Here is a 26,433-nt window from a genome sequence, read left to right on the forward strand (position 1 = left end):
TCTGAGGTTCGACACCCGCTTGTTGAGGGCAACCACCACTGATAGAACTAAATACAAGGGTTAAAAATAGTAAGGCACTGTGCAGAAATTTCAAAGAGTTACATTTCCCTTCGCAGAACAAAAGCCACTATGTGAGCTACTTCCGGCACCATCAAGACCCATCACCAAGCACGATATGCAAAATGTCACCAGATGCGACGCCAAACACAAGAATACACAAACCAAGAAAACCCCCAATGCAAGGACAGATATGAGCCAGGTACAAAAAAACAGAAAAATTAAGTAGGTGACACTTGGGGATGGTTGGATGAGACATGAGAAGAAAGGAAAAATTAAGAGAAGATAACGACAGATATGGTAATGGTTAACAATGCATCTCACAAAAGCATAAAAAAACAGCTTTTACGTATCCAGCACGAAATATGAAACTAAGGGACCATCAAGTAGCAATCTGCAACCTTTAGATGGTCGCTCTCCTTCAGTTTGCAGACACGTTTCACCAGAAATACCATATGCCCTAGCGATGAAAAATCACAAGCATTCAGTCAAACAGCAATTGTTTTTCTGGCATCCAGTATTACCAGAAACGGTGCCAAATGCAAGTCGGTGGCAATGTGGTTTGGCACATAGTGGCCAGAGTCTGAAAAATAGCGCTAGGACTGCAGTTTGCACTAGAAAAACCTTGAATGCAAAGATGCAGTCAAAAGGAAAAACCATAACACCCACCACTGTATTCCATTACAAGTAGCGCACACAGTTGAACACTGCTCAAGCCATACTATGGGGGTGGATGAGGCAATAGCGCACACAAGATACCTGAAGATGAAGCTGGAGCAGCAGAGATGGGGCTGGCAGGTTTTGCAGGAGTAGAAGCAGGTGCTGCAGCAGAAGGGACTGCAGGAGCACTAGCAGGTGGGGAAGAAACTGCAGGCGATGAAGGAAGAGCAAGAGCGAGATTAAGATGCAGTCTTTCAAAATCAAAGTATCAACGTTAAGGAAATAAAACAATTTTTTAAAGAGCTAACCCATGTCCCAACTGGTTGGCAGCTCTGGCTTAATCCCAGATAGTGAAGAGGCCGACCCAAGGTCTGAGCTTTGCCACAGAACTCCAGACAACTCCCACCTCCTAAAGTAGAACGGCAGGGAAGGCAACCATTGCTAGCTCTGCAATATCACTGATGCACACAAACTGCCAATGCTGAGTTTAGCCAGAAAACTCTACTCCTCGCCCCATTCCACCCACAAAAAAAAGCACCTCAGCTTCATAAAATCTGCAAAAACTGGACAAGCTTGCCACCAACGACGAGCGTGTTAAAAGAAAACGTCACAGCAAGTATCTACTGCTACACAACTACAAAAAGGTAACTACAATTCCCCTACCCAGATACTTCAAACCCATCAACCAAGTACCGGTTCCCCTGGTGTTTGTTTTTAACGCCATCAGCATGAACATCCAACAGATGAAATCACATGAAAACCATGGTCAAGTCACTCTGGACAATTCCTGCTCAATCATGGGGTATGGCAAACAGGGAGGGTGTAGGTCCCATCTCCATTAGGAACCTTGTTGTCCTCTTCGGTTCTTAACCTCAATGTGTAAACAGGTGGTGGTTGCAGTTGCAGCAATCCAGGGCATTGATATTTTCAAGCCTCCTTATCAGTAAGCATCCTTCTCTCAATCCCCCGCAGGGGACTTCGAGCAGTTTCCAGAATGGTAAATAAGATGAAGTCAACTGCCAGGCAAACCCTTTTTGAGAAAGATCATTCTAACAAATTTAGTCCGAATCTCAAAAATGTGAATTAAACATATTAATGCACGTAATCTTGAACAATGAAAAATCAAGTGCTGTTTTTGTAACCCCTGCAGCAATATTCTTATAGGACAGTTCTGGCACGAATCGAAGGGTAGATGTAGGGGGCAGGAATATACTCCTACCTTATAGAAACCATTGAACAGTTTTCTGTGGTTTGGGAGGCGGTGTGCAGTTTCACATTTAGTTTTTATTAACCATAGCACGTTTTGCTATTTCACCACTCAATACGCAACACAATTCAATGAGGTTAATCAGACAAACCAAGAGCAGTGACGATACAAGGTAGTCACATGGTTACAATCTCTGAAACTGGAAGTAGTGTCTAGTAATTCTGGTGCTGCAGAAGCACCAGCATGAACAACCAGAGCATGAGGAAGGTATCTGCGGCAATGAAGAATCCCTAATTTTTCAGCCCTAGAGTACAAACTCACATTAAGAACAGTGAGATAGTGTATGATCCTCCCAGTGCAAATGTGTGCACATGCACAGAACTGACTGCAAGGTTCTTTAAATGCCTAGACCTATTTTGCATGTACATTTTATTTTAATAAAGGTGCTGCTTTTGTACAGTTTAATGTGGAATGCATTTACACAGAGCTTTCCCCCAGCATTAGCTGAGCAGGTATAGTTAATATAGCCCAACCAATTGAAGCAGGCTGACCAAGCATCTGAACTAATTCGCATGAGGAGACTTTACTGGCTATCTCCCAAAGTGGGAAAAAATTCATTAAAAACGAATGTTACTTGAAATCAAGGACTCCCCTCCCCCCAAAATCACGAATGAAAAAAAAAAAAAAAAGATTTACGTCGCAAGGAGGGCGTCTAGTATTTTGACAATGTGTTTCATTGCAAATGACCACCAGTTGAACACCAATGTATGGTTGTAATTCTTCCAACTTACTCATGCTCACTTTGTTGCCCCGTTACCGGTATTTAATGACGGTCTAAAGCACTGTGTGCCATATTACCAGTCACTAAACCAAAGAAAATAAGCCACTGCATCACTTCCTGCATGGTTTGGTGTCCCTCGAAGCATCATACATTAAGCGTTGATCATAGTGGAGAGGTGTGGCGCCGTGGCCAGGGCGACTGACTCCGGAATCTGGGGATCAGGGTTCGATCCCCGGCTCCGGCGGCAGGTTAGCCCAGCACCATGTGACTCTGGGCAATAGCTCGCTTAATCTTCCCGACGGCCCCCAGCGCCTAGAGACCCTTACGGGTGATTGTGCGCTTTACAAATGTGGATTATTATTTATTATTATAGTAGATGCAATGCAGAGCTTAAGCACCACCGGGTTCTCTCAATTATTACACATCTTGGCACCAGGAAAGCAGTTCCTGCCAAGGAGCGCATTTCACAGATTGAATAGATGAATGGCCAATTGTATGCCACCCAGTCTGCCCAATTGTGTGGTGCATGAGCAAAGTTTTGGAATAGATGTGTTTCTTTGAGCCTGTAGAGGGAATTTAATGGCGTTCATGTCCAGATTAGGAGTTCCAAGTTCATGTGCATGCAAGTTCTTTCTCCACTAACGATAGGCAGACTTCCTAACTGCCTAAAAGAGGGGAATGATCTCCAGACGCACGAATGGGCGTCACTTTGCAAGACAGTCAAACAACTCCGTGTAAGGAGCAGCTGGTATCCAAAACAATGTATCCCCTTAGATAACACACTTCATCAGGGAGGTCCTGAAACTGGCTTCTAAAGAAGCTATTCGGACATACGAAAATACAAGAAAAAGTATTATATCAGAGTTATAAGAAGGTGAGTTCATTTTCCAAATCCCCGTAGTTTTTAATAAGAAACAAAAAGTAGACCGAGTAGGTCAATGAAATTGCTTCTCAAGATCTCCATAACAACGTAAAAAAATTAAGTTCTGCCTCAGTTGGTGCATAACCACCTAGTACATTCAAATATGTCTGGATTCATAGTAACATCAATAGGAAACTAGTGTACATGTTGAATGAACATGCAAGAGACCCGGTGATCAGACTTAATGCAAAAAAAATATCAATAAACACCAGGGAGCTAGAACCAAAAGGCATAAAGCAGAGAAGTCCTTTCATGCAGGTGTTCACTCACTGCAGTGAACAACATCCTTGGTTAAAATGAGGGATCATGTAAGAACATATTAGGGAGAAATTCAAATCAGTTGGCATCAAAGGAAGTTAGTACAAACTAAATACCTGTGGATTTAGCCGGAGAAGTTTTAGCTGGCGCTGCCGCCACTGCAGCAAAAGTTGCGGCTGCTGGTTTACAGGCAGGGACTGAAGCTGCTACAGGAGCACTAGCAGGTAGGGAAGGAGGTGCTGGAGCCAAGGAAGAAAATCATTTACCAAAACAAAGAGATAAGAGTAAAGAAACCCGCCAAGTGAGTATGTGCATCTACCAAGTATATGCAGAGCACTGAATGAGCAAGGCATTAAAGGAAGGTTAGCTATGTGATGTAAACATTGCCTCTCACTTGGGAAACCCATTTCAATAAGGGGAACCTAGCGATAAGCAACAGCTTCAAATGGAAGAGAAAGTATGGTGCGAGATTAATAACAGTGTACATACCATGCCGCACGCCATGAAAAAAAACCTTCTCCCAGGTTATATTAAATATTGAAAACCTCAAGTGACCATGCAGGTTAAAACAGCATATTAACTTTGGCTAGTTCATGTACTGATTTCTAGTGCAAAAGACCTTGTGATCATGGACAAAATGTGCCATGTATAAACAAGCTACTTAATTCCATTAGGAGCACCGCACACAACCCCAATAAAACACCAGGGTGAGGAGGAGGATGTTAGTCAGACTGGATACCTGAAGATACTGCAGGAACAGATTCAGGTGCTGCAACATCACGGACATGGGGTGCTACAGGAGAACCAGCATGAGGGGAAGGTACTACAGGGACAAATGAAAAAACAAGTGGAAGTAATGAAGAAGCAGTTCTAGCAATAATGAGCTTTTGGAAAAGTTGGACAATATCCTCAATGAATAAGTCCATATGCAATCCAACTGCCACGAAGTCGCTTTAATGCAGACCGAACAGGTGGCAATGCTGGTGAACATTTGCTGTGGATGTATTGATGTCGTGCAAATGCAATGCCATCCAATAGAACCAACAGGAAGGTGCGTACAGAGTGTAGTGTTAAAGACAGGGAAGTCCTGGAAAAAGCTACTGACATACCCAATAAAACTAAAAAAAAGTAGTCCTTTAACAGTTGCATGAAGGAGAGTTTATTTTCGAAATCTCCGTAGGATTTAATAAGAAACAAAACTTACACACTGTCAATGAAATTGCTTCTCGAGCTCAAAATCTCCATAACGTTAAAAAAATGAAATTCAGCCTAAGTTGGTGCATGAACACCTAATACATTCAAATATGCCTGGATTCATATTAACGCCAATAGGAAACTAGTGTGCATGTTGAATGAACATGCAAGAGTCCCTGTGATCAGACTTATGACAACCAAAAATATCAATGAACACCAGGGAGCTAGAATCAAAGGCATAGAGCAGAAAAGTCCTTTCATGCAGGTGTTCACTCACTGCAGTGTAAAACATCCTTGGTTAACGTAAGGGATCATGTAAAAACATATTAAGGAGAAATACAAATCACTTGGCATCAAAGTAAGTTAGTGCAAACGAAATACCTGTGGATTTAGCCGGAGAAGTTTTAGCTGGCGCTGCTGCCACTGCAGCAAAAGTTGCGGCTGCTGGTTGAGAGGCAGGGACAGAAGCTGCTACAGGAGCACTAGCAGGTGGGGAAGGAGGTGCTGGAGCCAAGGAAGAAAATCATTTACCGAAACGAAGAGATAAGAGTAAAGAAACCCGCCAAGTGAGTATGTGCATCTACCAAATATATGTAGAGCACTGAATGAGCAAGGCATTACAGAAAGGTTAGCTATGTGATGTAAACATTGCCTCTCACTTGGGAACCCCTTTTCAATAAGGGGAACCTAGCGATAAGCAACAGCTTCAAATGGAAGAGAAAGTATGGTGTGAGATTAATAACAGTGTACATGCTGCACGCCATGAAAAAACCTTCTCCCAGGTCATATTAAATATCGAAAACCTCAAGTGACCATGCAGGGTAAAACAGCATATTAACTTTGGCTAGTTCATATACTGAATGCTGGTGCAAAAGACCTTGTGATCATGGACAAAATGTGCCATGTATAGACAGGCTACTTAATTCCATTAGGAGCACCGCACACAACCCCAATAAAGCAACACCAGGGTGAGGAGGATGTTAGTCAGACAGGATACCTGAAGATACTGCAGGAACAGGTTCAGATGCTGAAACATCAGGGACGGGGGTTGCTACAGGAGAACCAGCAGGAGGGGAAGGTACTGCAGGGAAAAATGAAAAAGCAAGTGGAAGTAATTAAGCAGTTCTAGCAATAATGAGCTTTTGGAAAAGTTGGACAATATCCTCAGTGAATAAGTCCATATGCAATCCAACTTCCAAGAAGTCGCTTCAATGCAGACCGAAGAGGTGGCAATGCTGGTGAACATTTGCTGTAGATGCACTGATGGCGTGCAAATGCCATCCAATAGAACCAACAGGAAGGTGCGTAGAAAGTGTGGTGTTAAAGACAGGGAGGTCCTGGAAAAAGCTACTGACATACTAAAAAAACTAAAAAATAAAAAAAAGTAGTCATTTAACAGTTGCATGAAGGAGAGTTCATTTTCGAAATCTCCGTAGGATTTAATAAGAAACAAAACACACACTGTCAATGAAATTGCTTCTCGAGCTCAAGATCTCCATAACGTTAAAAAAATTAAATTCAGCCCAAGTTGGTGCATGAACACCTAATACATTCAAATACGTCTGGATTCATATTAACGTCAGTAGGAAACTAGTGTGCATGTTGAATGAACATGCAAGAGGCCCTGTGATCAGACTTACGTCAAACAAAAATATCAATGAACACCAGGGAGCTAGAACCAAAGGCATAGGGCAGAAAAGTCCTTTCATGCAGGTGTTCACTCACTTCAGTGTCAAACATCCTTGGTTAACGTAAGGGATCATGTAAGAACATATTAAGGAGAACTACAAATCACTTGGCATCAAAGTAAGTTAGTGCAAACCTAATACCTGTGGATTTAGCCGGAGAAGCTTTAGCTGGCGCTGCTGCCACTGCAGCAAAAGTTGCGGCTGCTGGTTGAGAGGCAGGGACAGAAGCTGCTACAGGAGCACTAGCAGGTGGGGAAGGAGGTGCTGGAGCCAAGGAAGAAAATCATTTACCGAAACGAAGAGATAAGAGTAAAGAAACCCGCCAAGTGAATATGTGCATCTACCAAGTATATGTAGAGCACTGAATGAGCAAGGCATTACAGAAAGGTTAGCTATGTGATGTAAACATTGCCTCTCACTTGGGAAGACCATTTCAATAAGGGGAACCTAGCGATAAGCAACAGCTTCAAATGGAAGAGAAAGTGTGGTGTGTGATCAATAACAGTGTACATGCTGCACGCCATGAAAAAACCTTCTCCCAGGTTATATTAAATATCGAAAACCTCAAGTGACCATGCAGGGTAACACAGCTTTGGCTAGTTCATATACTGAATGCTGGTGCATAAGACCTTGTGATCAAGGACAAAAAATGTCATATATAAAACCAGCTGCACCGCACACAACCCCAATAAAGCAACACCAGGGTGAGGAGGATGTTAGTCAGACAGGATACCTGAAGATACTGCAGGAACAGGTTCAGGTGCTGCAACATCAGGGACAGGGGGTGCTGCGGGAGAACCAGCAGGAGGGGAAGGTACTGCAGGGACAAAAGAAAAAGCAAGTGGAAGTAATGAAGAAGCAGTTCTATCAGTCATGAGCTTTTGGAAGAGTTGGACAACCTCCTCAGTGAGTAGGCCCATGTGCAATCTAACACCCACGAAGTCGCTACAATGCAGACTGAGGAAGTCGCAATGCTGGCGAACATTTGCTGTGGATGAACTGAAGGCGTGCAAATGCCATCCAATAGAACCAACAGGAAGGTGCGTACAAAGTGTAGTGTTAGAGAGAGGTTCTGGGAAAAGCAACTGACATACCCAAAAGAAAGTAGTCCTTTAACAGTTGCATGAAGGAGTTATTTTTCGAAGTCTCCGTAGGATTTAATAACAAACAAAACGTACACACAGTCTGTAAATGAAATTGCTTCTCGAGCTCAAGATCTCCATACCGTTAAAAACATGAAGTTCAGCCTAAGTTGGTGCATGTACACCTAATACATTCAAATATGCCTGGATTCATATTAACGCCAATAGGAAACTAGTGTGCATGTTGAATGAACATGTAAGAGTCCCTGTGATCAGACTTATGACAACCAAAAATATCAATGAACACCAGGGAGCTAGAACCAAAGGCTTAGAGCAGAAAAGTCCTTTCATGCAGGTGTTCACTCACTGCAGTATCAAACATCCTTGGTTAGCGTAAGGGATCATGTAAGAACATATTAAAGAGAAATACAAATCACTTGGCATCAAAGTAAGTTAGTGCAAACTAAATACCTGTAGATTTAGCTGGAGAAGTTTTTGCTGGCGCTGCCGCCACTGCAGCAAAAGTCGCGGCTGCTGGTTGAGAGGCAGGGACAGAAGCTGCTACAGGAGCACTAGCAGGTGGGGAAGGAGGTGCTGGAGCCAAGGAAGAAAATCATTTACCGAAACAAAGATAAGAGTAAAGAAACTCGCCAAGTGAGTATGTGCATCTACCAAGTATATGTAGAGCACTGAATGAGCAAGGCATTACAGGAAGGTTAGCTATGTGATGTAAACATTGCCTCTCACTTGGGAAACCCTTTTCAATTAGGGAAACCTAGATATAAGCAACAGCTTTAAATGGAAGAGAAAGTGTGGTGTGAGATTAATAACAGTGTACATGCCGCACGCCATGAAAAAACCTTCTCCCAGGTTATATTAAATATTGAAAACCTCAAGTGACCATGCAGGTTAAAAACAGCACATTAACTCTGGCAAGTTCATATACTGATTTCTGGTGCAAAAGACCTTGTGATCATGGACAAAATGTGCCATGTATAGACAAGCTACTTAATTCCATTAGGAGCACCGCACACAACCCCAATAAAGCAACACCAGGGTGAGGAGAATGTTAGTCAGACAGGATACCTGAAGATACTGCAGGAACAGGTTCAGGTGCTGCAACATCAGGGACATGGGGTGCTGCGGGAGCACCAGCAGGAGGGGACGTTACTGCAAGGACAAAAGAAAAAGCAAGCGGAAGTAATGAAGAAGCAGTTATAGCAATAATGAGCTTTTTAAAGAGTTGGACAACCTCCTCAGTGAGTAGGCCTATGTGCAATCCAACTCCCACGAAGTCGCTACAATGCAGACCGAAGAAGTTGCAATGCTGGTGAACATTTGCTGTGGATGCACTGAAGGCGTGCAAATGCCATCCAATAGAACCAACAGGAAGGTGTTCAGAGTGTGTGTGTTAAAGACAAAGCTCCGAACACATACACCAGGTCGATCCGTTCATAAGATAAGTCCACTACTAGTATGCTTTCCGCGGCCCCCCCAAAAAAAAAAACACCACCACCAAGAATGGCGTTTTCCTTTAAACAAACATTGTGGCTTATTGAGAACAAGATGGAGTCTGTTTGTTAATGCCCCAAGCACCACTGTGCGAACAAGCAAAAGAAGAGGAAAAAACAAATGCTTTTAAAGGATTGTCCTTTAAACAGCAAAAGGGAAAGGCAATACACCATAAGTTTGTTACACCAACAAGGGATAAGGGTGTGTGAAGGAAATACTCGTTCACATTTAGGATACCTGTGGCCGGAGGAGCAGAGTCTGTCAAATCAGGAGCTACCGAGGCATCAGCTGGAACAGTCACTATGGAAAGAGCACGAGGTAGTTACACTCAAGTTTGAACAGAGACAGTGGTCAGGTTAACAATTCCTTTGCTCTACTGTGCTCAAACAGCTTGGGTAAAAAGGGGAATATTATGAAAGTGAGCCCAGTTACATATAAAAAGGCTGGAGACAAGTTTAAGGCCTGTAATCTACTGAGAGGGATTCTAAAAAAATATATACAAGTCCTACGAGTGCAGTGCAAGAGAAAGCCATCTGTGCTTACGACCCAAATCAAGTAGTCTAACCTCATTGCGGTAATATCAAAAGCCAGAAAAACCACACAAAACGCGACAGAAGAATGGAAAAACCACAACCAAACTACGTAGTGGAAGCCACAGAACTGTTTCAACAAACAGGGGACACGTTTAGTATTTATTAAAAAGATTTCCACACATGCACCCAAAGTTCCATAAAAGTTATTAACCCTAAGGAAAAAAGGAATATGCTACTTACCAGTATGCATCTGTTCTTGGCATAGAGGGCTGCAGAGTGGTACATTTATGAATAGATCGCCATCTGGTGTTGGGCTCGGATGATTGCACTTTGTTTTTCTTCTGGAGAAGTCTTTGTCGTCATAGGTGACTCCTCCTCTCGGTGTTAGTGCGCATGGGCATCGGCTCCATCCTTAGATTGTTTTGCCATAGTAGGGTTAGATGGAGTAGTGTAGTGTAGTACATAAAGATATGCCCATGTAAATGTATCTAAATAAGATAATGTTGGGACAGACACAGGTTTCCGGGGAGGCAGGGAGGGCATGTACCACTCTGCAGCCCTCTATGCCAAGAACAGATGCATACTGGTAAGTAGCATATTCCGTTCGAGGCATATGGGCTGCAGATGGTACATTTATGAATAGATTGTACAGCAGTTACCTCCCTAGCGGTGGTCACCAGTGTCTGTCGCAACTGTCTGAAATAGAGTTTTTAATACAGCTTGGCCCACTCTGGCTTGTTGTGCAGCCTGTACATCAACACAGTAGTGCTTTGTGAATGTATGTGGTGTAGACCAAGTTGCTGCTCTACATATGTCATCTAGGGGAATGTTCCCTAAGAATGCCATAGATGCTCCTAGTTTTCTTGTGGAATGAGCTCTAGGAGGAACAGTTAATGTTCTCTTTGCTTTAATGTAACATATTTGTATGCATCTTACAATCCATCTTGCGATGCCTGCTTTAGAGATAGGATTGCCCTTATGTGTTGGGGAAAATGCTACAAACAGTTGTTTAGTTTTCCTGAAGCCTTGTGTTCTTTCTATGTAGTATGAAATGGCTCTTTTAACATCTAGTGTATGTAGAGCCCTTTCTGCCACCGTCTGTGGCTTTGGAAAGAAGACTGGTAATTCCACTGGCTGATTGATGTGGAATGCTGAAATTACTTTAGGCAAGAACTTTGGGTTTGTTCTAAGAACCACTTTATTCTGGTGTATCTGTAGGAATGGTTCTTGTATTGTTAATGCCTGTAACTCGCTTACTCTTCTGAGTGAGGTAATGGCTATAAGGAATGCCACCTTCCATGTAAGGAATTGTATTTCGCACCTATGCATAGGTTCGAAGGGTGGCCCCATTAGTCTGGTGAGTACTACGTTGAGGTTCCAGACTGGGGCAGGTGGTAATCTTGGTGGAATGACTCTTTTAAGACCTTCCATAAATGCTTTTATCGCTGGTACTCTGAACAGTGATATGCGCTGCCTGTTTTGTAGGTATGCTGCTATAGCTGCTAGATGTACTCTGATAGATGTGTACGCTAGATTACATTGCTGTAAGTGTAACAAGTAGCAAATAATCTCCCTTGTTGATACGTCTAGAGGGTTGATATTGTTATCAGTGCAGTGTATAGCAAACCTCTTCCACTTAGCTGCATAGCATGCTCTGGTGGTTGGACGTCTCGCTTGTTTAATTATTTCCATGCAATTTGGGGGGAGATCTAAGTACCCAAATTCTAGGATTTCAGGAGCCAGATCGCTAAGTTCAATTGAGTTGGATCTGGGTGCATTATCTCTCCATGGTTCTGTGTAAGGTGCATGGGTAGAATTCGTAGCTTTTGATGTGGCACTTGTGAGAGTTGCAGGAGCGTGGTGAACCACGGCTGTCTTGCCCACGTGGGTGCTACTAGTATCATGGTCATTGAATGTTGTTGCAGTTTCCTGACCACTAATGGGATTAGTGGGAGAGGGGGAAAAGCGTATGCAAATTTGTTGGACCAATTTATCCATAACGCATTGCCCTGCGACAGGCGATGTGGGTACCTGGACGCGAAGCTTTGGCATTTTGCGTTCTGATGAGTGGCAAATAGGTCTATCTCTGGTTGTCCCCATCTTTGGAAGAATGGCTGCAGTATTTGTTGGTGCAGTTCCCATTCGTGTATTTGTTCCGACTGTCTGCTTAAGATGTCTGCTATCTGGTTTTGAACTCCTGGTAGGTGTTCGGCTAACAGATAGATGTTTTGAGGAATGGCCCATCTCCAAATCTCCTGTGCTAGTCTGGATAATTGGAGAGAGTGCGCCCCCCCCTGTTTTTGAATATAATACATTGCTGTCATGTTGTCTGTTCTGATCAGGACTGCTTTGTGGATAACATGTATCTGAAAGGCTTTCAATGCTAGAAACACTGCCAGTAGTTCTAGATAGTTGATGTGCAGTGTTTTTTCCTGCACACTCCACCTTCCTTGTACTGTGTATTTGTCCATATGTGCTCCCCATCCGGTGAGCGATGCGTCTGCTGTTATTGTCACCTGTGGAATTGGCTCTAGGAACGACCGCCCCTTGGTAATGTTTGTTCTGTTCCACCACTTCAGAGAGCGGTGTGTGCGGTCGTCTACCAACACCAGATCCGTAATCTGTCCTTGAGCCTGATTCCACTGTGTCGCTAAGCATTCTTGTAGCGGACGCATTTGTAGTTTTGCATATGGTATTAGCAGTATGCAGGATGACATCATGCCTAGTAGCTGCATGAACACTCTTGCTGTTAGTGAGTGTTGTGGCTGAAATCTCTGAATGATTGTAAGCATTGCTTGGACTCTTATTGGGTTGGGGTACACTTTGGCTTTTTCTGTGTCTATGGTAGCCCCCAGATATTGTTGAACTTTGTTTGGTTGTAGGTGTGACTTTGTGTAGTTCACCGTGAACCCTAGCTGGTGTAGTAGCTGAATTGTCTTTTGTGTGTGTTGCAGACACTCCTCTTGCGACCTGGCTTTTATTAGCCAGTCGTCCAAGTATGGGAAGACATGAATTTGTTGTCTTCTTAGGTGAGCTGCTACCACTGCCAGGCATTTTGTGAACACTCTTGGTGCCGTCGTGACACCAAATGGGAGGACTTTGAACTGATAATGTTGTCCTTCTACCACAAACCGGAGGTATTTCCTGTGGGCTTTGTGAATAGGGATATGAAAGTAAGCGTCTTTTAGATCCAGTGTAGAAAGAAAGTCCCCTTTCTTCAGTAAAGGAAGTACTTGTTGGAGCGTGACCATGTGGAAATGTTCCGAATTTATGTATGCGTTGAGAGGTCTTAGGTCCAGTATTGGCCTTAGAGACCCGTCCTTTTTGGGGATTAGGAAGTATAGTGAGTATACTCCTGTTCCCTGTTGGTGCTGTGGAACCTTCTCTATGGCATGCTTTTCTAGCAGTGATATTACTTCCTGTTTTAACAGTGTCAGGTGATCTTGTTTCATTGGACGCTGTTTGGGGGGGATGTTTGGTGGGGTAGCTGTGAGTTCTAGGCAATAACCATGTTGGATAATTTGTCTTACCCACTTGTCTGATGTGATGTTTTCCCAGACAGGTAGGAACTGTGATAGGCGTCCCCCTACCGGTGTTATATGGTCTGGGGGAAGCTCTATGAAGTCACTGTTTTGGGGTTGGAGAGTTGCGGTTGTTGTTGTTTCCGCGACCTCTACCCTTGTTGTTGTTACCCCTGTATCCACCTCTAGAATTACCTCTGGGTGATGTAGGTGTAAAAGAGGTTTGCTGTTGGTTTGTACCTGTACTTTTGGATCCTCCTCTATAGGTGGATCTACGAAAGGAACCTCTTTGTGTCGGCTGCTGCAATGCTCCCATTGATTTAGCCGTTTCTGTATCCTTTTTCATTTTTTCTAGGGCCTCATCTGTCCCTGTGCCAAAAAGTGTTTTCCCATCAAAAGGTTGATTAAGTAACGAGGTTTGTACCTCTTGTTTGAATCCTGACACTCTGAGCCATGCATGTCTCCTTAGCATGATGCTTGTATTTGTCGACCTTGCCGCAGTTTCTGCCGCGTCTAGGGCGCACTTTATTGAAGTGTTAGTAATTAACTTCCCTTCTTGTATAAGTTGATCAGCTCTCTTTTGATGTTCTTTAGGGAGATGTTTGATGAGTGTTTCTAACTCATCATAATGCGCTCTGTCATACCTTGCAAGTAGTGCTTGCGTATTAGCTATGCGCCAACTGTTTGCCGCTTGAGATGCTACTCTCTTGCCAGAGGCATCTATTAGTTTAGACTCCTTGTCAGGAGGTGGCGCTTCTCCCGTAGATAAAGAGTTTGCTCTCTTGCGAGCGTTTGTGACCACTAGTGAGTCTAGAGGAATTTGTCCTTCAATGTATATTGGGTCTTTTGGAGCTGCCCTATATTTTTTATCAATTCTTGGGTTCAATACCCTAGCCCTCACTGGGTCTTTGAATATCTCTGATGTATGACTGAGAAGGCCTTTTAGCATTGGTAGTGTTCCTGATGTTCTTTGTGCAGTAGGTAGTGTCTCTAATAAGAAGTCCTGTACTAGAGGTTCTGTATGTAGGTCTACCTTATGAAATGTTGCTGCTCTAGTAATGAGTTGTGCAAACCCAGTATTGTCATCAGGAGGTGAAGGTTTTGAGGGATATGACTCAAGGTCGGTATCATTACCTGATCCCACATTATACTCCTCCCATGGGTCTGCCTCCTCTGGGATTGTGTCCTCATCATCCCCAGGGTGTCCCCCCTCCCCTGTGTCACTTTCTCCATCTGTTGTAGGTGTAGATGGACGTGTGGGAGGAATATCTGGCCTATTGTGAGGAATAGGCGGAGATGGTGTGTGAGGTTTGGGAGAAGGGGGAGGAGTTGTATTCGTCCCCATTGTTCTCTTCTTTGGATGAGCCTTGTCGTCCAAATGTTCATGTTTCCTCTTTTTAGGTAGCTCTGTGACTACCTTGCCAGTCTTTGGGTCAATAAACAAAGTCTTTTGTTTAGGATCCGTTCCGTGTTCCTGTGTCGGTACCGCAGTTTTCGGTTCCGAAAGGTGTCTTTTCTTTGAAATGTCCATTTGTATTTTCGGTGCCGAAGTTTTGTTCGGATCCGACTTCTTCGGTATCGAAGATGTCCCCGGTGTCGAGGGTGTTTTCGGCGCCGAAGCGTGCTTCGGTGTCGACATGGACTGCTTCGACTTTCCTTGACTTGGTGCTTCGGTGTCGATGTGGTTGGTTTATCGGAACCACTATGATGGGGGACCGAGTGTTTCGGTTTCTGTTTCGTTGCCGGGCTCGAAGGCGGGGCGTTGGAAACTTTTTTCGGTTGTCTGACCGGGCTCGAGGGCGGGGTCGACACCGTGCGGGGTCTGTTTTTCGGTAAAGGGACGTCGTCACTCACGGTTTGTTGGACGTCGATTTCCTCGACGTCGGACTCGTCCGCTTCTGACCCCGCCTCGTCGGCCTCTTCTTCCTCCTCTTCTGGTTGCTGGTCCTCGAACAGCTCCGGGATTGCTTGTGACTGCATTCTCGATACCTCGTGTCTTCGGGCTCGACGGTTTCTAATCGTCGACTTTGACGAGAACGCTGCACAGGCCTCACAGTCCCTGGATTCGTGTTCAGGGGACAAGCAGAGGTTGCACACTTCGTGTAGGTCCTTGTGTGGGAACTTAGCACCACACGTTGGACATTTTTTGAATGGAGTCCTTTCCATGGACCACGGGCTGGACTACGTCGAGTTTCCCGTAGTCGTCGTCCTTCGAATCGCGTCGGTATGGAGTGAAGTCGCGTTCGATAACGATACCGTCGATTTGGAAAGGAATACGCGCCGGTTATAACCTTCTTTGTTGATGTCGGTCCGGAGCGCTTCGATCCTCATCCGAACCCGATGGCGGAAAAAAACAATCTAAGGATGGAGCCGATGCCCATGCGCACTAACACCGAGAGGAGGAGTCACCTATGACGACAAAGACTTCTCCAGAAGAAAAACAAAGTGCAATCATCCGAGCCCAACACCAGATGGCGATCTATTCATAAATGTACCATCTGCAGCCCATATGCCTCGAACCCTGATTTAACCAATCTTGAGGAAATCCTTCTTGGCTCCCCAAAGCTTACCAGTGAAAAGACCCCATGCTGTCAAGCAGGGACCCATGACCACGAATCACAGGTTTTTTTATTCCGTAAGTGGTGCCACGCACAATTGCAAGAGTAGGGTTAGTGCGAGGAAGGTACCTGGAACTTTCACTGGAGAAGCTGGCACAGGGGCTGCAGATTCTGCAAAAGATAGTGCGGCTGCTGAAGTATCAGAGAGAGTAGCTGTTTCAGAGTCAGGCTGCATAGAAGCAGAGGGTTCAGGTGCAGAGTCAGAGTTTGCAGATGCCAAGGGAGCAGAAATTGGGAGTTTAGAAACATCAGCAGTTGCAGCAGGAAGTTCGGAAGCTGCAGCAGGAAGTTCAGGAGATGCAGCAGGAAGTTCAGGGGCTGCAGCAGGAAGTTCAGGAGCCTGGAGTGCAGGTGCAGCAGGTGCCACAGGCACATCAAGTGCTGCAGGAGACAGCGGAGACACTGCGGCAGCCACAGGCACCACAGGTGCCGCAGCAGAGAGCTCAGCAGCAGGCAACTCAGCTGGTGAGGAAGCGGTCGCAGATGCTAAAGGAAAAGTAAAGTAAGACATCCTGTAAAACAACTGGACACATACACACAGATGGGCACTTGTGAAACACCAGTGCAGGGACAGAATTAATAGACACCGACCATGAATGCAAAGCGTCTGGGGCTGTAACCATTTTATCACCAACAATTGTTGGCATGGAGCAAGTATGGTCTTTTTAGTCTATTCAAAATAGGTACACCGTTCTCCGAGCTGCCGGTGGAACATTGCTAAATCTGCATTCCATTAGATTTTGTAGCCCATGTGCACTAGTTTATTAAACCGTTCCCAATCAAATGCGTTATTGCAGTAAACATGTAATGCAACAAAGTGGACAAAAAATGTTCAATTCCCTCTTAAAAACTATTGTCAGTTTAGGACAAGCTTATTTGTATTAGGAAGAATCAACAGCTTCATCAGTCTGCTGGGACTCAACTATATGTCACTTCATGCACAGCTAAGCAGTCTGTTCGGTCACATACCGAACTTTCTTATAACCCAGAATTCTATATGCCTTGCAAAGTTTTCACTATGAACTATACTGCTGCTGGGTAACCACAAGGAGCTAAATTCAATTACATGAGTCCAGTTGTGCATAAGTCAAGTAGAAAGGCAAGCAGTGTTGTAATACGTTATAGACGTATTACAACACAAAACCCATAATTTCTTAAAAAATAAAACCATACAGGGATGTTTCACAATGCATCCCACAATTAAGCGAAGTACTGCAAGTGCCTAAATGAAAATCATTTAATTTTAAAAAAGTTGAGGTAGTGCTGTCCCCGTTTAACAAGTGACAAAACCAGACACCCAGGAACAAAGGAGGATTTGCACAGGTCACTTGACTCTCCAAGCAGAGTGTGCACTTCTATTGTTCACTGTGTGCTGACCCGCACTATAGCTTTACAGAGGTCCAAGACCGCACCCACCAGACAGTAGCACTATTATCCAACTCTTCAAATTGCAGCCCGTCGGGAAACATGGCAGCTAGTCGCCACAGACAAGGACCGCTGCTCTGCTTAACACGGCCTTACGGCTACCAAAGCAAGCGAAAGACTGGGTGCTTTTTATTATACTGAAGTTTGTACTGGAGACAGCAAACGCGGGCTAGAATATATGCAACAATGTTTAAAACATCCCAGAAAGCCCGACACGTGCTTGTTTCAACCTCCATCTTGCAGACTCCGCTTACTTCAGAAACAAGTGACATTCTGCCATGACTTTGCATTTTAGCTGTTACTTTATATAGCAAACGTCATGTGATCGCAATTATTGATGTTGTATACTGTTCTAATGCTCTGTGCATATTTCTTCAAAAAACTAAAATGTGTATCTGTGTTCAAAATACACCGCATTGCCCATCAATTCAGTCGGGTTCTCAACAGACAGCTTCAGAGACGTGCAAAGTCCGCTGCTTCTAAGGATAAATGCCAAGAGGTCTGAGCTGCATCTACAAAAGGATATATTTATGTTCCTTTGTATGTGAATTAAACAAAGAAAATATAGATCTCAAAAATCAAAACAACTAACAACTTGAAACTGAAAAAGTAGCAAAGTGTCAATCTTTTCTGAGCAGTAGTGAGAAGTGTCACAAGCATATACGATTTTTAGGCTAAGAAGACCACAAAATACTTAAGCCTCGCTTTCAAAGGCAACCAGTGGAGGCACTTATATATAGGCAGAGGTTACTGCCACATAAGAAAGTGTAACTGGTTATATACTTGAATTAACAGCGATTCTTCCATGAGCTTGATAATCTGGACGTGGTAACCATGCAGAGTAGGCAAACTAGAGAAATAATATTGTATGAATGAGAATTTAAGTGCTAAATTGATGGTCACACCATTCGCCTTAAATGCAAGTCACCACATTTGGGAACCGGCATGGTCTGGATTCAATAGCTGGAAAGTGAGGAAAGGGCAATTATCGGGTATCACAAATGATCTGGTACCACTAAGATGTAGAAAAACATGCTGTCTTGTCCCAACACTGTAGACTAGGTTACAAACATATTAGTACATTCCTCCAGTCAGCTTACAGCAATGCTGAGCAAAAAATTATTTCTCAAAATCAGCATTTAACAGAAAGTATAACAAGCCAGCCATGTACCAAAGCTAGCAAAAGAACTTGCAGTTTGTAAAAATTTAACAATGACAATATCTGACACGCTGTTCACCACTCAAGATAATTGACAGGTAGGAATACCGGCACACTATAAAGAAAATTGCATAACAGATAAGAAAAATGATTTAGAAAAAGTACCATCCTTGTAGAAGCGCTGCCCATTTCCAAGAAAGGGTAAGCAGGAAACTGGCGAGGAGGTCCCTGTGACTAAGAGGCAGAGGAGGCGACAAGTATACAGAAAGCTGTTTCCACAAAGATGCACAGAAGCATATTCGCACTCTTCTCACCATAATCAGTTGACATACCTAAAGGTTCAACATGGTCATAAAATGGCCCAACCTCACCCTGGGAAGCTGCGTCTGCCACCACTGAGTTCTCCGTTGTAAATGCTTGGGAATATGCAACTGCTACTGTCACTTCAGCTACGGCGTGTCTACCTCCCCCTGGTGCTGGTTGACAACTTACTGCAACATAATCATGACAGCTGCTCCATAGAATCTCCAAAAATACCAACCTCAGTTCTACTTACAAAGCACACGTCGCCACCAAACCCAACATTTTTTTTTTAAACCTCAAAACTAAAAACCATGTAAGGGCGCAAACGGGCTTTAGACACGTAGAAAAATCACATCCTACACAAAGTTGGAAATTGCAAAAATTACCCACAGTGTAAAAATAAACACGCCAGTACGTCTCTTTTGCAGTTAGGACTTGAAAGAGCACCAAAATATTTCCAAAGATTTGCACTGGTTAAACCACGAAAAATAGATAAACTGGTTGGGAAAGCAACATGAAATACACCAAGTCTAAAAAAAAATATGTTATACGGATAGGCTACTTCTCTTTCTATATGGCCAAGTCAATTCCAACCAACTTGGAAAGAAAAATACAAGGATAATAAAGACGACGGATGAGCCATGTGAACCAAGAATTTGTTAAGCGCTTGCGCGTTTCCACATAACACTCATGTTACAAACAGCACAGATTTCAGAGGCATGTGCCAAACTGACATTAACCAAACAAGCACATTAACACTTCATTGAGCTAAGAGTATTAAAACAGATAAAAAGTGAAGCTTTGCAAAAAAAAAAAAAAATAAAGACATACGGTTGAGAGTATCTAAGTAACACTGAAGGCAGATTGACGCCAAATAAAGTTTGAAGCCTCAATTGGCATTCAAAGGACCACTCGCAGCTGATACGCCAGCATCAAATCATTTTTACAGCCCATTTTGAGAATCATATTTGTCACTCATTGGGGTTAGTTAACTGGTTACTTTTAAAACCACATTCAAAGTCACATATACCATTAGTCCTTGGCGAGAATTCTTCCAAGGTTGATTTATGATGTGCGAGTGATTTGGAATGCCTGTTTCCGAACTAAATCAGACAACACCATTTCAAACTTTATGGCTACAGTTCCCATCAAGGGCAATCGGTGATTGTCCAGGGACAATCACCGAATGTCCAATCCAAAGCTCTCCTGACCACTAAGGCATACTGCACAGACAAGTTCAGTAATATAGTTTGGTCAGCAGCACATTTACTTACACAAAAAATGGCAGTGAGCTGCGTGAAATATGAATAGTAAGCAGTTATAACAGTGCAAAGTGGTCATTTATATTGTGCGAGCTAAGATACCAAAAGAGACCAAGCAACCGTCATTAAAATCACAAAAACCCTCCACTCGCTTAGAAGACAACCAAACTAAGGAATACAGACATTTTTGTGTTTTTAAGTTGTTTGGTAGCCTATTGAACGTTAATGAAGAGGTATTGGCAACACGGTTTAAGAAGCGGACACGAACCGACATAACTTTTACATGTCAACGACAAAAAGTAACAAATGATTTTATGTAAGCCTTGGCAATGTCAGCTAGTCCTGTCTTTTGGTTTAGCCAATGCCTATCTATTGGCTTCGCCATTTCCACCCCCCCCTATGAAAATCATCATCAAGAAAACAGACAAAAAAAAATTTGCTATTTCCAATGCTCAAGAGTAAAAAGGGTACAATGGTGCATGGGCGTGCACGAGTCATCACACATGTATCGCATATGTCATACAGCAGATGTCATTTTTATTTACTGTTTCAATATTACAGGCTTGGGTACATTAACATTAAAAAAGATAAGAAAAAAGATGAGCAGGGGGAAGCAATGGAATAGCTTCGGGGAGGGAACATGAAAGCAAGGAAAATCATGCACTTACACCCATGCAGTGCTAAAAGAAAATGGAAAAAAAGTCATTTCCCGAGTGCAGTGTAATGACACAAGTTACCCAAACAGATTATAGTAAGGAATAATTGTTCCAGAGGAGAGAAAAGAAGAATACGGAGGAAAGCGATTGAATAAGAAGCAGGACAATAAGAAAGTCAACTAATCAAGAACAAAGAGCTGACTCAAAGTCCATTATATGTATACATTTAATGTATTCGAGACAAGAGATCTTAGACCACAGCTAATGGTGACTGTAAAAAGGGATGTTTAAGTGCTGCGAGCATTTTTGCGTTTAACTTCATTTTGTTTATCATTTGTAATGCTATAAAACAAAGGGGCATATTTACAAACACCTTGCAACACTTTTGTGTTGCAATGGACACGTAAACAATGTGCCACGTTGTAGCCCATCCACAATGCGACGCATCTAGGGACCCAAGTCACGCTGTAATGCCCTACGCCACATTATACCTGCTTCAGGTATAATGTATGCAGGGTGAGCGTTCCCACGCAAAAAGCCATATAGAACTGACGTTGTGAAATTAACATTTCACTGCGTCACTACGCCTTCACTGAGTCAAAATCCCCACGGCTGCTAAGACCAGGCATAAGGAATGGGCTTTTTGAAAGGGACTCACCTATCTGTTGTAGCGCAGTGCTGGAGTTGCGTCATTTTATTTGGCTCTGGCGCAAGGAAACTTACGCATGTATGCAGATGCGTCAGTTCCTTGTAAATAAGGCCCAAAATGTTCAGCTGCCAACATGCACTATGTCTTTAGCAGACGGTGGTAAAACGTTTCAAGGTGGCAAGCCTGCGCCCTAAAAATGGAAAGATTTGAATCCAGCAAAGCGCTCCACAACACATGCTCTGAAAACGCAGATTCACAAAAGATCCTGAAGAAACAATAGCAAGTGTACCTGTCTCAACCTGCGGCTGATGCAGTTCCTGCTCCGTGGCAGGTACGGTTTCCGTGGCTTCACCAGGCATTTCTGAGAATAACAGAAAAAATGGGCCTCGGTTATTAGTCAAATGTGATTCCCCTCCAGGTTTACACTTATCCAAGGTTGAATCAAAAAAAGCATACACTGCAGAATCTCTCTCGTACAACACAAGGAGGGTAGTAAAGGGGGCACAGAAAAGAAGACAACATTGTAACGCATCCAAAATGTAGATCATGGATTGTTTCCACAGAAAAGAACCCACTGACAAAACCGAGAGGGTTGGCTGATAATTTTAAAAGAAGATATCTCCAATATGATTAACAGAAGGCAGACAGCAAATAGTGATTTGTCGTATTTTAGAACTGTTCCTCACATGTCATATGCTCAGTAAATCAGGATTCACAAACGGACAAACAAAAAGTGCTAAATTCCAGAACTTCCCGCTATATGAAATGAGGTGTTTCAGGGCCCCGTGTAATGAAATGAGTCTGTGGCCTTTCTGCGAGTGCAATTCTTATTTAATATAGTTTTATTGGTTAGGTAATCGCTCACTTTCGCCAGACCAAAATATGTTGGCATTAAAAGTAGGTATTCTGAAATCAAGACGAGCAGAGTCTGGTTCTAGGCTGCAACTGTCAAAGCAAAGATATGTTTGCTTACTTCAAGTAACTGATAACTAAACAATGAGCCATTGGTAGAAGCATGAATACTAACTTCCCGAAGGGTGGCCGTCTAAAGTATAATCGAAGGCACGATTCATTGCAACGAGTGAGCGGATACAGTTCTACGTAAAAATTAGAAATACGAGTTTTGAAGTGCACTACAATCCAACTACTTCCCAAGTCCAGAGGCGCACTGTTCATCATAAAATTGCACTGCTAACACAAGTACAGGCCCCCGAGTTGGCCCATGTACATCTCACCATGAGCTGCAAGGACAAAAGGCAACCCCATACTCTTCATCTAAAAGAAAAATCAAACAAAACATTTTGGCCTAACAAAATCAACTAGGCTTACACACCGTATTAATAAAAGCCAACTAAAACTGGTAATCCAATCAGATGCAAACTTTTTACAAAGGAAAATGTTTTCTTGCATAGCGAACAGTGACAAGCCATTTAAGATAATTTAGGATATGGATTTAGGGGCTTATTTACATGCCACTTGCACCGCCGGTGAGTCACTTTTAAAATGGGAAAAAAGTGACGCATCGGCAGCGCAAGGGGCTTGCAAATACGCCCCTTAGTGCCAGGGATCAAGAACACGCAGGCATACGTCTAATACAAGCACAAAAACAACATGCACTGTTGTGTGGACGTCTCAAATCGTGCGCCAAGCCTGCCCGCAAGGGTAAGTGAAGGTTGCTCCTAACCAAACCTTGCCTCTATGGACAAATCTATGAATAAAGCACCAGCTGTGTAATGGTTTGGAAAAAAAGCTTGGGAGTGAACAGGGTGGTCTGTACATTTTCAGCTACTCAAATTCCTGGGGCAACTAGCTTTCAGGACAACCTGCACCTCAGACGCAAACTAATCATAATACAGTATTACTTGTTACCAATTACTACCAGACAAGCGAGTTCCAAACAATAAAGTGTAATCACAGTATGTCATACCTTGGATTTACTTGTCTTCTTGAACTCCTGAATTTCTCAGATAAACTGAATCCAGGACTTTGGAGCCCTTTGGGTCCAGTTAAATGAGATGATCCTTGAGAAATGAGGGTTACCTTATACTGGGCATTAGAGTCTCTAACCAATAAGGCTCATCTTTAATTACATGATACCAGTTTTCAAACTACAAAACTAGATAAACTTTTGTTTGGTTACCAGTTTTTCATGCGAAATCAGTCTTATAGCCTGAACAAGAAAAACATGCTACATATCTTCCTTCTATAAGTATAGAAACTGCAGAACCCTGCGTGCCCCTCCAAAGGCAGTATGATTGAAACCGTCCCAAATGCACACTACCGGTCCCACTCTCCCAAAGACCCCACTGTGCGCTTAAAAGCACTGTCAAGACTTTCTCCCAAAACCTCACACCCACCACTACACAAAGACCCTCACTAAAATCAAACACCCTTAACACCAGCAACCCCCCCCTCCCCCCGAATGTACAATGACACAGATTAAGCACCAGGCTTTGTGCTACACAACACTCTGGCACACAACCACTAGTAACGGAGTAGCATGAAGAGCTAACCCCCTTACCAAGGCAACACCAAAGCAAAGATGTAATTATAAAAAAAGTGCCTGCCAAAGCAGGCGTCTAACACACAGCATTAAGACATTTGGCTTACACCATCGCTTCTATCAATACAATAAGAGACAGTGACAACACTTATACACACACACACCACTCCCATTGGTGAAAAGCCAAGCACACCACACCCAATGTGTCTGCCCAAGCAGGCGTCTAACACACGGCATTAAGACATTTGGCTTACACCATCACTTCTATCAATACAATAAGAGACAGTGACAACACTTATACACACACACACCACTCCCATTGGTGAAAAGCCAAGCACACCACACCCAATGCGTCAGCATCACACAAACTCGATAACCTAAATTAAAACTACAACAGAACACCCAAAATGCTCGGCAAGACACCTATATATGACACTGCCATCTCTCCGTAAGACACTATAGCAATTAAACTTCTAACAGAAAAAAGGCAAGTGTTGACAAGATCGCCTAACCACTGGGCCAGTACCAGAATCCAGAGCGTGTGAGAAATCCCACCCCAAGAATCAAGTACTCCAAATCTATAAGGACTGGTACAAGTTCCACCAGAAAGAAAAAGACCAGTGCCTTCGCCAAAATGTAGCCGCTCCACGTGCCCTCCGCGCCTGCAAACTAAGCCAACCTTTGACAGCACTTGTGGTTCGCAGTTCACCGGGTCCCCATCTCCCGCTGCCCCTCTCCCTCTGCCACTTTCCAGCAAGACTTTCTACCCCGTAAGAACCACTGACGTGCTCCATACCGGCCTCCACCTGGTCCCCACGGCTCGCACTGCCACTAGGCACCCCACAGGTAAGATGCAGACGCAGCTGGTGAGCAGATGGGCACAGATGGTGACAAGAGACACTTACTGTGTGAGGACCTCAGATCCAAGATGGCTGAAGAAAGAGGAGCCTGCGCTCTACTGCGGCCAGGAAATGGAAACAGGCAGGAAGATTCTACTTCCAGGTCACCGCCTGACAGCTTCTTACCTATGGTAATAGAAAAGGGACAAACTACGTGCCAATTGACGGGCGGACAAGTGAACCGACGCACGTGAAACTACTACTAGCGGACATCTTGGAAGGGTCGTGCATTCCACCGGCTTAGGAGTGTGTAAAAGAGTAATTAAGTACGAAAGCGTTAATTTACTCATCAGACGGCAGGCAAAGCCGACATGGACGTAAACGGTTTGGAAGATGAGCAGAGAAATTCACTTCCAAGTTACTTGACATATACGTTTTAATGTATAGGTATTTGCTACTACATATTTTAAGTCTATGTTTTCAGTCATCCGTGCTGTCATGTAGTTTTAAGTGGAAGGGTTTAACGTAAATAATCATATATAAAACATCTTTTTTCACAGGCTCATTTTCCCAACGAGTCGTTTTTAGGTCTCGCCTGAGCCAATGCGCTTGCGCATAGCTCCGGCGAGCTTGTACTAAGCGGTCCGAAAAGTCTACCAAAGCGGCGGATTAGACACAGTTCATGTGAGACAGGCACGTGCACAACGCCAGCCATGTCACACACCACTATTTGTCTGTGCCTTGGCAGCAGACTTCAAAGGCTTCCGCTTCCTGCCCACCCCATCAGACTTCAAAGGAATGCGCTCCTGCTCCCGCCCCTCCCCCCTCCCCCACAGCAATGCCGAGAGCTTGTACTTACATGGGATGCAATTTTTTTTCTTTTCACTTTGGTCCCCCATTAATATTTGTCAACTATAAATGCTGTTCATTTTGTTACTAAACAACAAATCTCACGGGAACCATAGGGCAACAATATTTTCACGTCCATATTATCACAGAAATGTATGCTAAAGCGCTGTGTTTCTCACTGTTACTCGAAATAAACTTTTGGACACTTGCTTACATCTATTTAAATGCATTCACCCCCAAAAATATATTCTTGAATTAAACTGGAGCTTTTGTGCTACTTATTAGGCACTCCTGTGAACACACATGAAAAGACAGGTTTTTTTGGGAGCAGTGCATCCGTGATTAACGAATCGGATGTTTTGTCAAAATACACATCCACATGTTTTCAACATTATGCAACAGCCCACGATTTGTCTGTGCTTCAGCATCAGACTTCAAAGGCTGCCGCTCCCCCTCCCCCTGCATCAGACTTCAAAGGTATGCGCTCCCGCTCCCCCGCCCCCCGCCACAGCAATGCCGAGAGCTTGTTCGCATTTTTACTTAGAGCGTGTCACTGTATACTTCGCAGCTCACGGTGCACTTTTGAAATAAGGATTTAGAAAAGTGTTATACCTAATATCTTTTTTCCACCGTCTTGCATGTTTACGATATCGTAAGTCTTATACCTAACATCTTTTTTCCACCTTCTTGCATGTTTACGATATCGTGTATTTCAATTACCACTTTCGCAGCTGTATGTCACAGTTTATGATAGC

At 43.6% G+C, this 26,433-nt stretch overlaps 1 protein-coding gene across 50 annotated transcripts in view; it reads right to left on the reverse strand.

Moving 5' to 3' along the window:
• NACA (nascent polypeptide associated complex subunit alpha) overlaps positions 1 to 25,023 on the reverse strand; it is a 47,762-nt gene extending 22,739 nt beyond the window's left edge. Inside the window, exons 1-13 of one of the 50 annotated variants that reach the window (XM_078689018.1) lie at positions 24,896 to 25,023; positions 21,777 to 21,848; positions 16,103 to 16,519; positions 9,599 to 9,661; positions 8,936 to 9,019; positions 8,321 to 8,443; positions 7,501 to 7,584; positions 6,909 to 7,031; positions 6,077 to 6,160; positions 5,461 to 5,583; positions 4,625 to 4,708; positions 4,002 to 4,124; positions 817 to 924 (exon numbers count right to left, since the gene is read on the reverse strand). In XM_078689018.1, coding sequence (XP_078545144.1) covers positions 817 to 924; positions 4,002 to 4,124; positions 4,625 to 4,708; positions 5,461 to 5,583; positions 6,077 to 6,160; positions 6,909 to 7,031; positions 7,501 to 7,584; positions 8,321 to 8,443; positions 8,936 to 9,019; positions 9,599 to 9,661; positions 16,103 to 16,519; positions 21,777 to 21,846 — 1,486 coding nt within the window. In that variant the 5' untranslated portion in view covers positions 21,847 to 21,848; positions 24,896 to 25,023. Of the gene's footprint in view, positions 1 to 816; positions 925 to 4,001; positions 4,125 to 4,624; positions 4,709 to 5,460; positions 5,584 to 6,076; positions 6,161 to 6,908; positions 7,032 to 7,500; positions 7,585 to 8,320; positions 8,444 to 8,935; positions 9,020 to 9,598; positions 9,662 to 16,102; positions 16,520 to 21,776; positions 21,849 to 24,786 lie in introns of all 50 variants that reach the window. The other 49 variants (XM_078689048.1, XM_078689051.1, XM_078689019.1 and 46 more) reach the window with 49 other exon arrangements.
• Between the last annotated feature and the right edge of the window lie 1,410 nt (positions 25,024 to 26,433).

Source organism: Lissotriton helveticus, chromosome 1_1 (assembly GCF_964261635.1).
Source record: "Lissotriton helveticus chromosome 1_1, aLisHel1.1, whole genome shotgun sequence".
Lineage (NCBI taxonomy): Eukaryota > Metazoa > Chordata > Amphibia > Caudata > Salamandridae > Lissotriton > Lissotriton helveticus.